General features: G+C 29.8%; 1 protein-coding gene across 1 annotated transcript in view; it reads right to left on the minus strand.

Moving 5' to 3' along the window:
• Nucleotides 1-239: 239 nt before the first annotated feature.
• RpL14 (ribosomal protein L14) overlaps nt 240-12,996 on the minus strand; it is a 44,808-nt gene continuing 32,051 nt past the window's right edge. The window contains exons 4-5 of the mRNA XM_035365923.2: nt 4,370-4,423; nt 240-400 (exon numbers count right to left, since the gene is read on the minus strand). Of these exons, the coding sequence (XP_035221814.1) occupies nt 290-400; nt 4,370-4,423 (165 nt within the window). The 3' untranslated portion in view covers nt 240-289. The remainder of the gene's footprint in view (nt 401-4,369; nt 4,424-12,996) is intronic.

A 12,996-nucleotide genomic window follows, 5' to 3' on the forward strand; every position in this document is an offset into this window, starting at 1 on the left:
TCTTTCTTCCTTCTTCACCTACAGATCAAGATATATCTGCAATAAGAAGGCAAATAAATTTATTACAATTAGAACAGATTCCGCTTTCCAAGTTAGACACTTACAAATTTCCAATCATACATAGATTCACACTTCTGATTTTGCTGTAATAAAATAAACATACAATTCTATATTTCTTGAAACTTATATGAATTAGTTGTTTTATTCTGAAAAATCTTACGACATTTAAAACATAAAAAGACTGTACCAATAACAGTTTTATTTTAGTAACTTATCAGAACATTTACATTTAAGCTTTTTTTGCTGGCTTTCCTCTGAATCTTTTTGGTCTTGGTTTAGGTGGATTTTTTCTATCTTTGCTTTTTAATCTGAAGTATTCACCATTAATAAGGCGGTTTGCCTGTAACAAAACAAACAATAAATTGATCTCTTAATATATTTTGAAAGATAATATCTTTAGATGTTATTTTAAAGTTGTACAATTTAAATCAATAATACAATAATTTTTCAAAAACTTCAAATACTCAATATGTCCTGCTTTACATAATGGGTTAAAAAAATATTGGCAATTGCCTATAATTGATCATATTAGCTAATAAAAGACATACTTGACAATTTTACCTCGACATAAGGAATATACGAGGTAATAAACACACAAATCTAATGAAACTTTAATTTTAATACAGTCAAAAGTCGTTAATTCGGACACCCATAATCCGGAATGATCTATAATCCGGACCTAAAAGTTAAACTTTCCGCGCATTCGTCACGCTGACGCACAAGACCTTTACGGCTGCGAATATGCGTGTGCGCAAAATACGTTTACGAATGCACGTTTAATGTATAGCGGACGGTATAAGCTAAGGTAAAACTATCTAATTCAGTTAATGTTGCAGATTGCGTTGTACCTTAATCTTCGAACTGGATTTGGCTTATTATTTTTTGCACACTGTTAGAGCAATTTTATAAAAGTGAGCTTGAACTTTCGATTATGTCAAATAGAATTTCTGATATATATTTACTAATATGTAAAGGATCTACAAAGCGAAAGTATGTTTCGAAGTCCATTAAGCAAAAAGTGGAATTGCTGCAAAAAATGGATAACGGCATATCCTTCGTTTATCTAAACTTTGTTTATCTTTAACGCTGCGGCACGCAATGAATTGGACGTTGATCTGTCAGCACTATCCTTATCTTCAGGGCAGATGTTTTTATTTTATTGGCTTATAATTCCTTACTAAATGCAGTATTTCATCTCGATGTACTTCGTCTTTGATATGATTTAAATCAAATTCCTCGTCATTAGAATTCGCTTCCGACAGCGAAGAAAGTGACAGAGGTTATTGAAAACGAAAAAATTTCGATTGACAAATTAGTCGGTATTCTCGACACAGCAATTATAGGACTTGAACAGCTGAACTTTGTAACTGAACAAGAAATTATGTCTGTTTATAGAATTAAAGAGAATGTATTATCACATAAAAAACGAAGCAACTTAAACAACTTACATTGAAAGAAATGTTTAATAAAGTAAATTACGGTTTCATATTTTTAATTTTATAATTTCTGCATGCCATCTTACCAGATTTAAACTGATGATCTATAATCTGGAATCGCCGAAGTCCCGACGAGTCCGGATTAACGACTTTTGACTGTATAACTTTTACACAAAATATACAACAAAGACGTAAACTGGCATGTCAAAAAAGCACTGGCAAAATTCTAACTTACATGCAGATTCTGTTAGGTTGGGGTCATATGTTTATACTGATAAGAAATCCTATTAGTATAAAGTCTACAGTGTTACTTCAAATTTTTTAAATCATTATTTTGCTAATACTGTGATAAAGGCTTGAAAGTCAAAGGTGTTGGATGTTGAAATTCTTATTATTCAGCTCAGAAGAGGGTTTAACTTATCATGCTATAGGAATACAACCAGCGCTTAAATTTCACCGGAGCCCAGCTCCGGTACTTCTCAATTTTGAGATAAATTACAATTTTAGCTGGAGCGCACCGGAGCCCTAAATGAGATGAGCTCCGGTACTTCTTTTTATAAAACTTAACCACAATTTCAAGGGGAAAATTTAGAATTCCTAACGTTTTAGTTTAACAATAAGCAGACCTTGCAATACTCTATTTCCCTAGAAATACGAATTCACGAGAACATGAGACGTTCAAGTAAAGTCCCCTCACTCACATGCCGAAACCTTGCCGAGGGGCAATAAATTTGGGGGGAGTTTGTTTAGGAATGCGTAAATTTCTCTCACTGCCATCGTATCTAGTGTATTGTTATCGATGCTTACAGTTAGTTATCCTCGCAGGAGGAAAAATTTGTATTCTTAAATGTGCATTAAGTGACAGCAAGTGAAATACTGAGATAATCTGCTCAGGCACGTTCTGTACATCGTCTTCCCACAGTATTCACTAATGGGGGGAAAGCGAAATCAGCAACTTTACATTCATCCTCCAGGAGTCAGATTCAGGACTCACATCCCCGACACACATCTACCTGATGGCTGTAATTATATCAGCAGAGAGCCGAGGTCAAAGAGAACGTTCTCTCTCACCAAGATTCCCCTCGTTTTTTGTTTCCACCCACTCATAACCTTATTCTGTTTCACCCTGGAATTTTCATCAGCTATACTAATTTTTGTGATGATAAAAGAACTCCCCCTCTACGATCAGAGTTTAAATTAAAGTGCTTCTTAGTTTTTGCAATAAATCATAATTCTAGCCGGAATGCATCGGAACCCTGAATAAGATTATCTTTAAAATAAACAATAAAATTTTATTAAAAATCGCTTATTAAATTTCAATTTATCTCTTTACATTTTATTTAATTTTAATTATTTAATTACTTCAATATTTAATTATTTCAATAAATAATAATTATCAATTAAATTATAATTAATTATATAATAATTATTGATTAAATAACAATTTATAAAACATTAATTACATAGCTATTAATTAATTTGATAATAATTAACTACTTAATTTTAAAATTATTAATAAGTTAAATAGTCATTTTATTTATTTATTTACTCTTGTTTCTATTTGCTGATGGTCTTCCATAGGGCTCCGGCACTTCTAATCTTAGAAATTAAGCCCTGAATACAACTGAACATAAGTAACTGTTAGAAAAAAAGTTCAACACGACAGGATCAAGGGAAACTACGAATAAAAGTGGACAACATCGATTATTTTCTGCAAGGAAAGAATGTTGCATTATCAAAGAGGGTAAGACAAACCCTAAAATAAGTGCACTCCAGTTAGCCAAAGATATTGCTAATGCTTCACATGAAATTTTTAGTGTACAGACTATACAAAATTTTTTACATGAAGGAAGTTATTATGGAAGAGCAATTAGAAAAAAGAAAACTTATTTCTGAAATAAACAGGAAAGATATTAGATTTTGCAAAATCTTATGTTAATTTATCAGACAAGTTTTGGAATACAGTAATTTTCTCCAATGAATCAAAGTTTAACATATATGCTAGTGATTCATGAGAATAGGTGTGGAGAAAGCCAAACACCGAACTGGAAAAACAACATTTAACACTGACTGTGAAACATAGTGGAGGAAGCATTGTAGTTTGTGGCTGTATGGCAGCCCTCAGCCCCCCAAATGAGGTTGGTAACATGTGCTTCATTTGATGGTATTATTGACAGCATGTACTTGCATTGATATACTGCACCATAATTTGTAATTCAGTCCCCAAAAACTTGGCTTAGGAACATCATTCATGTTTCAACAGGACAATGATCCTAAACATAATCAAACAAGTTTGTCACCAAAACAGAACTTTTTCTAATTATGCCACAACACAAGCTAACATTGCACTCCCCCCCAAAAAAAAATGTGGACAGAAAATACCATATTTAAACATACCCTTTGATTAAAGTCACTTATCAGTAATAGCAAAATAATTAGAAGAAAGCATGCTTCAACTTCAGAACTTTCTAGGTTACCCATTTGCATGAAGTAAAATATGTTCATAATGAGAATTATCAAAAAGATAAAAACTAACAAAATATTGATTTTTTAATATTAGATCACAGAGATTAAAAATTTTCTTTTTTAAAAAATGTTATAATAAATGAAATGAAAAAAATTCATTTCATTAATCATTAGAAAAAAACTAACTTCTCATAATCATGCCAATTCTTCGTTCATACAAATTGTGCAATGCAGTGAGCAAAGTAAAAAAATTTTTTAACTCTGAAAGAATTGCATTTGCTATTATTTCTATTAAATTTATCAAAACCTTTTGTTTAAGCTAGTAAAATATGTAATTTTGTCTCTGCTTACTTAGCAATCAAAATTATACGAAAAGAATAAATTATTTCTAAAAAATAAATACATACCGCTTGCTTTGCTTTGTACACTTTAAATCGATCAAAGTCATTCATTTTCGTTTTCTGGAGGAAGGGAAAAAAATTATAAAAAAAGGAGAAATATATCTAATGAATAAATGCATTACAAATTTAATTATCATTATTGCAATATAACACAATTTTCTCATGGATACTCATAATCTGCTTCTTAAAATTTAGTAAATAAAATAAGCATAAAAGATATACATTTGAACCATTCAAAAAAGAAACTGCTTTAAAAAAGAATATTAAATTTTTCAGAAAAGTTCATTTTATAAAATAAATTTGTAACAGTATATCATTAATATTACACTTGTGTTTCAAAATAAAAATTTTTTAAGAATGATTTTGGAATTGGAGAAGTAAGCAATATAATTATGGTACATTTACAGTCTAAATTCCACTGAAGCGTTTTTAACTGCATCCACACTGGTCCAATGAGTGAAGAATGGAAAAAAAAAAGCTTTACATTTATGTCAATTCACAGCAGGGCGGAAACTTCCACTTTAAAAATTGTCATTAATGCACACTAAAGGGATCTGCATATTGGAAAGTTGGAGGACAACATGAATTTTCATATTGTATTTTGGCTGTTTATGGTTATACTTTTTAATTAACATGGTTCCAATTTCTGCTAGTTGAAAACGTATTTTATGTTTTGTTTTATGTAAGATATGCAGAAAGCAATCGTTTATATTAATATGCAAGAAATGACTGCAGCAAGGAGATGCTAATAAATTAACTGAACAACTTGAACGACGTTGAAATTTCTTTTAATTACTTACGTGGCCTTAGCAATTCGGTGAATTTCTAGCCATCTTTGAACTATTTATCAAAAATCAGAATTTTAGTCACAATACCACAGAAAAGAAGATAACATGATATCCCAGAAAAGGATAGTTTTCTTTATTTATGAATTTTGTTGAATGATAATTATAAATTCGTAATTGCATGTTTCGATTTTAGAGAACAAATTTTTCATGGGGAAAAACAACAAAATTTTTTTTGCATGATGTATAAACTTCCCTTAATATAATTGCTTTAATTAATGTAATAAAAAATTATATTTTATTTAAATGTAAATAGGATTACTAAATATCACATTTGAAAAAAAGGAAGCAATTATTTAAAAAATTTATAACGAATAGAAATTTTGAAAAGTATTTTAAAACATAGTTTCTGCTATATACTCATATTTCTTACCTTAAATGTAACTGTAATTGCTTCAATTAGTCATTCAGATATTAACAAAGAGCTACTGTCTAAAATTTTATTTTAAAAAGTCACTTTTGTCTAAATGAAATAACTGTATTTTATATAATTATTATATGCTCATGCGTCTTCTTTAAATTAATGAAAAATTATCGTCAAGATTAAACCTCTGACTAAGTTCTTAGAAAATTTGTCCCCAAAAGTGCTTGTGCATGTTTAAGAAAATATACATGAAGACATTAACACATTCACTGCCAACCACGAGTTATCTCACACGTGGAAGTTTGTGTTAAGAGCTAATTGGTAGAACGTTTTTGTTTTACCTACACCTATGCCACCAAATTCAAAGCATTTTCATGTTCTTTAAAATATGATAGAAAGGATGCTTTGGGGATTAGAAAAAGCACAACAATTTGGTGCAATTCAACAGATTTATTATATTTAATATAATATAAATAATTATAAAGTAAACAAGTGTCCGCCATTGGATAAAAATAAAATTTTAAAAATCTGAAAGGTTTCACACTTTTGTCCTTTAACATTTTGGGGGCTTTTTTTTTTTTTTTTTACATTTTGTGTGTTACCTTTATTTATTAAACATCATGTTCTTCACACTTAAACCATAAAATTCAGTTCAAGAGCAATATCACAAAATAATTTTAAATTGAACATGTCTTTATAATTTCCGATACACAGTCTCACCGCACTGGAGATAAAAATATTATGCACAATGTTGTCATTGCTCACTTTGAAATCCTTGAATTTGTTAATCAAAAATTCATTAGTTTTACAAAATATTGAATTAATAATAAAACAGATTACAAATTCAAATTAGGGCTTCCACATGCCCATATTCTATGGAAAATTACGTCATTCAAAATTTGATGGCTTAAGGTACCGTTGTTTTTATCACAATGTATATACATTTATGCAGACACTTCATTATTTAATTTCTCCAAATATAATATAGGGCGATAATATTTGGTAGCAACAGTTTGAAAAGTGAAATGGACATTCAGAGTGATTCGAGACAAAATTGCAAAACGAAAACAATCGTTCCTCAAGGGTAAAGTCTCTTTGGACTAATAGCATACAAACTGTAAATATGATCAAGCAATTAAATAACCTTTATTATAATAATGATTGTAAAAATAATCTTTGTTTTAAGCAATCGCCTACTACGAATATACTCATTACGAGTATACTAATAGTTGGTGCTGTCATAAAACATTCTATCACATAAACCGACTATGATATAACTTGTATAATCAATAAAGCAATTAAAAATTCAATCTTTCCTATAAATACATGTCTTGTACTTTTATTTTACAATTAACTAATTAAAATTTGTTGGCGTGGTGGAACCGTTTTTGAAAATGTCACTCGGCAGCAAACATATTAAAATTCCTAGAAGTATTCCATGAAATCAGCTACATACTGACAAAGTTCCTTTCTATATAAATAATAATATTTTTTTAAACTAATGGTTTACTCGTGACCAGTTATTAAAAATTAAGAATTCGCTAAATTTTTTAAATTAGGTAAAAGAGCAATTTTACATAACATTCATATCACTTTTGCTAATCTGGCATTAGTTGATACAGAATCAGATCAGTATAGTCAGATCTACTCATTAATTGTATCAAAGGCCCATTATCAAAAGAACAATGCACATAATACCACCTGGGAGGCGAAAATTGCATTTAAAGTCAATAACAATAAATGCAAACGTCTTGTGAGGGAAAAAAAAAGTAAGTTGCAATAGTTAAAAAAAAATTGGTGTATTCACACCATAAAGGAAGGCACGAACCTGCAATTATAAGTTTCTAGCACAGTCTGAATTTCCTACTGTGTTACCTTCATGCTAAGGTGTCTTATGTAGAAAACTGGTTTTCAGATTTCACCTTCAGGAAATTGAATAAGCACCTGTGCGAAAATAACAATACATTTTTCTGTAAATATTTTTTTAATACCAACTCTGTTATAACACCAGCCCTGGTGACACCTTAAATCAACAATCTGAGTCCAGATGCCAAAGTTTTATCCATTATTCAACAGGAGCAATCTTAAATTCACATTCTCGCAACAATCTACTGTTTCAGATTGTGTAAAAATTATCAACAATACATCATTATGGCTGATAATTAAGGTTTATTACTCATAATAAACTTGATAATTCTTGAAATAATTTATTAAGATACTCTGTAACTTAATCATTTTTAATTATCATCTGTAATTTTTATTCAAATATTTTCCTCAAAAAGAATTGGTGAAAGCATATTCATTTAAGAATTGCGGTATAAACTGGACATTTGTAACAAGATATCTGAATCTGACACAGCAAGCTATCAAAAGTTGAAATTGAGTCAATTCGTACGCTCTCCTGTTATCTTGGCCTTTATGCTTTTAAACAATTGATGGCAGAACAATTATACTAATAAAAAGAAGAAACAGCTCACTAGCAGAAAAGCATGTGTTGATGAAATTACATCAAGTGTATATTGAGTAAGAAAAATCAAGATTACAGTAATTCTATTTACTTCTTTTTAAGATAAGTGTATGATCGTTCTTGTAAAGACACCTTTACAAGAAAAAAAAAAGTAAGTTGCAATACTTAAAAAAAAATTGGTGTATTTGTTACGGTGAAACACCGAAATCTGGAGAATGTCGACTTTCACCGGTGAATGTCAACATTCACACAATCTCTTGGTGTATGTCCGAAATATTTTCCAAATACTCTTATTTCTGACTTACAGTGGTCAATGTCGACATTCACCATGTACTAATGGTGAATGTTGAACATATAACAATATTATATTTTCTTTTCCGTAATTCAGTCACGAATAAACGCATTTGAGACTTGAAACTTAAGAACATGAGAACCTAAAACATAAAATACATTCAAAATGACAAAGGAAAATAATAGAAGTTAAAAACTTACTTAATTATACAGTACGTTCTAAATGAGAAAATAAAAAAACTTACTAAATTATGCGATTCAAATCTTATTTATTGCAACAACTTGAACTATTATGGCACTTTATGACCTCTCTTTTCGACTTTCACCAGAGCATATCTGTGATTGTCGACATACACCGGTGAGGGTCCGAATATACAAGAATGTAGTGCAATATTCGATCTTTCACCAACAAATTTGGTGAATGTTAACATTCTCCGGTGAAAGTGGACATTCTCCAATTTTGGTCTTTTACAGTAACATATTCACACCATAAAGGAAGGCACGAACCTGCAATTATAAATTTCTAGCGCAGTCTGAATTTCGTACTGTGTTACCTCCATGCTAAGGTAAGAAATTCATTTGTGTAAAAATTATCAACAATACATCATTATGGCTGATAATTAAGGTTTATTACTCCTAATAAGCTTGATAATTCTTGAAATAATTTATTAAGATACTCTGTAACTTGTTCATTTTTATTTATCATCTGTAATTTTTATTCAAATATTTTCCTCAAAAAGAATTTGTGAAAGCATATTCATTTAAGAATTGCGGTATAAACTCGACATTTGTAACAAGATATGGCAGAACAATTATACTAATAAAAAGAAGAAACAGCTCACCAGCAAAAAAAGCATGTGTTGATGAAATTACATCAAGTATACATCGAGTAAGAAAAATCAAGATTACAGTAATTCTATTTACTTCTTTTTAAGATAAGTATATGATCATTCTTGTAAAGACATCTCTTTTAGAATTTGTACAAATCTATCCTTAAAAGTTAAAAGTAGCCTTAACAGCAACAGCTTTTCCTCCTATTCAAGTTAGTGTGGAAAGACTATTGTCAGCTCTGAAGTTTATCAAATCGGATCAGTGATCCTCTATTAAAGACTTTACCGAAGCTACACTGTTTCTTAGTAATGCCAGTTTTTCCATTTCATGCTAATTAAATAATCTGCTATGCCATCATTTTCTTTCCCTGTAGCATCTATTACTTCTTTTATATTAAAAAAAATAAGCTGTAATGCATGTGTATGTGTTTATATATATATAAGGGAGTCAGAGTCTTTAAAATTCCAGGAGTCGGAGCCAAAATCTGTCATTTTCCCTACCAACTTTACTTCACAGTTCTGTTTATAATTTTGTTAATCTGTTACCGAAGCATCTGAGACAATTCGGACAGTATATGGTGATGTATCATTGTCAAGAAAACAAATATATGATTAGTAAATACAACTACTTTACACGTAGGCTCAAAAGCATTAAAGCAAAGATAGCGTGCCCTTCAACTTTAAAAAATGATGAAAGAGTGGAGAAAATTCTTTTTTTAGTAAAAGTAGATAGACCTATAAATTTAGCAACTTCCAGACATGCTTGAGATAAGCAAAAAAAGCTATTGGATAATTTCACCACAAATTTATCCCTGAAAATCAATCAATCAGTATTTTTACAAGGAAGGGCCTTTTTCAATTAAGAAACAGGATATGGCAAGTTAGGAAGGAACTTTCTGATTTTGGAGAATTTCTTTTCTAGAAGTATGCTAGGCCCCATACAGCTTTTTCTATACAATATCTTTCTAAGCATTCAGCTGCAAGAGTAAATTACCCACCATGTTTTCAGACTTATTGCCAGATTTTTTTTCTTTTTCTGAAGTTTAAGATGGCCATGAAAGGACAGAGACTTGAAACATCTCAGATTATTAAATGTTATGTGCATTTTGCAAACAGATCCAACGGACCTGCCAATGCCATCTTTAAAGAACTCCAAATTCATTTTATAATGTATAATTATTGTTACTCAACTATTTATAATATGACTTCAATGTAAAATAGATAAAAATTCAATTAGATATTCTAAATTTTATGTCTTTGGTCTAATTTCCTTACATTTTTATATCAAGAATATCCTTAATAAGAGTAAAAAAATCTTTTATTTATCATGTTAAACATAAAAAAAAAAATTAATAATTACTGTATGCATTACTGGATAGATTAACATACTACATTTACTGATGTAAAACTAAATCAAATTTGAATCAACTGATTAAACATTGGGTGAATTTTCATAAAATTTCCTCCAAATGTCTACAGCAGATTAAGACAATTCAGGTCAAATTAAAAAAAAAAAAAAAAAAAAAAAAAAATTGCTCGAAATAACTAGGGGTGGGCTGGAGTATGACAATTTTATAAAAAAAAATTCTACGACTGTTTACAATAGAACAAGACAATTCAGATCTTATAAAATTTAATAAGAAAAATTACGCTGAAAATTATTAGGGGTACAGAATGGAATTTCCACAATTTCCACAGTTTAAGTCATTTATTCAAAAAATTTCATTTATTGCTTGAAAACATTTTCCCTAGTAAAGGGTAAAAGTAAAAAATCGGGAGATTCAGTGATCTACCTCGAGACTGGGAGATGCAATGAAAATACGAGAATCTTCCGTTATAACAGGAAGAACTAGTAACTAACTGTAATGTTCATAAATGTTAAATTAAACATAGCATTTTTATTATTTCTTAATTTAAACACAGTAATATTTTCCAAGTTAAGCATATGTGTATCCAAAAAAAGGGATATCAGACACATCAAGACAAAATAATATTAATGTAAATGCTACATAAACACTTATTTTCATGCCAATGCCTTTACAGAATTTGACAAACTCATCTGACATTTCACCAACTATTTTGCATATAATTTCATAATTAGCTAATTTTTTAATCCCTTGCGCCTTGTGCATACCTCATTAATAAGAAGGTTTTTAAAAATGCAACACCAGTTCTCAAATGGGCTCAAATCCTGTCAAATTTGTGCCTGATACACCATGTTTTTCATGTGGATTTTGTGACAAAGTTTTCAGCTATATCAGTAGCAGTATGATCACACATTAAGCTAATTAATTGTCAGCTTTTTCTATGTGAATCCAACAGCTTGTTGATGTCATCATCAGCTTGCAAATTTAACTGCCTTGCAAGATTGACAACTTTTATATCAATGACTTGATCAGTTTCAGGCACTTTTTTGTTCCAATTTTGAAAAAGAATGAACATATGTTCTCCCAAACATCCCATTCAAGGAATTTCATTCCAAGATTCCTTACTGATTTATAGCATCTAAACCACTGAATTGGAAGCCTGATATAAGGAAAATATGGAACTTATATGTAAGTCAAGGTATTACTCACTATTTTGTAAATGTCTCATTAGACTAATAATGAATTTAATATAGGCCATGCCATGTTCCTTGCAAACCACAATGGAAAGAAGGCATATAAGGCATAGCCAAACCTTTTTACATTACCTAATTTTGTTTCCACAACATTTAATTAGTTAAAATAAAATTTTAAACTTTGTAAAATAAACATGACTACACAGTTCTTGAATAAATCTATAGACCAAGGGTTCTCAACCGGTGGTATGGAAAGAAGCAAAGTATTTTTAACTATTAAATTTAAAAATTAAAACCCAACATCCTGATAAAGATATGCTCTTTTAAATATCTTGTGATATTGCTGCTGAACTGAATTTTACAGTTTAAGTGCAAAGAACATGAATAAAGGTAACACACAAAAGATTTAAAAAAAAAAAAAAAAAAAAAAAAAAAAAAAAAAGCCCCTTTGGGCATAATATAATATCTGAATGCTTTCAATTTATTTTAATATTTCTATTTCGAAATTGAAAAATAATTGTAAAATGTAGTGGTGGTAATGGTGATTTATGTTTGACGTTCAAATCTGTTTTCCAAGTAAAAATGGTAATCTAGCTATGTAGGTTTCGTGGAAATGAGGGTTCTGAGAAATCTTTCTTTTGATGCACTGCTCAGCATACCTACAGTAAATGTGACAACATTTACATTCTAACCTAAATGAATTAGATGTCCATAGTATGTTTACATCTGCAACAGTTTTATAATGATAGCAGTTGCAAATCTTTAACATAAACAAAAATCAACTTCGGTATTATGTACAAATTATTTTGAAACAATTTCATCATATGAAATTTTCACACTAATTCCTATTTTTACAAAATTTAGCAAATACAAAATGCAAAAATACACTAGAGGGGGAAAAAACCAGCAATCAGAAATTATTTTGTCTACAGAAATTTCAGACGGCAATTCCTATCAAGTTGAATGGTTCATCATATTACTGCCGGTTTTTTAACCCATTCATTTCTTCACTAATGCATGACTAAACTGAGGGGGAAGCTTATATAATATCCAAAATAAATCAGAAATCATACTCGTACAGAAATTTTAGAGCATAATTCCTGTTCTTTTCGCTTTATCATTTAGTTACACACTTGAACTTTTTCAAACAATGCCATTTAAATATAATGCATTAATAGATAATTTCTTAAAATATGTTATTTAAAACCAAGCAGTCAGAAATCATACTGTATATAGAATTTTTAGTCGACAATCCCTATCATATGGCAAGATTCAT

Source organism: Stegodyphus dumicola, chromosome 4 (assembly GCF_044657685.1).
Source record: "Stegodyphus dumicola isolate Sdum_Otavi_A_Nest chromosome 4, ASM4465768v1".
In the NCBI taxonomy this organism is placed as follows: Eukaryota; Metazoa; Arthropoda; class Arachnida; order Araneae; family Eresidae; genus Stegodyphus; species Stegodyphus dumicola.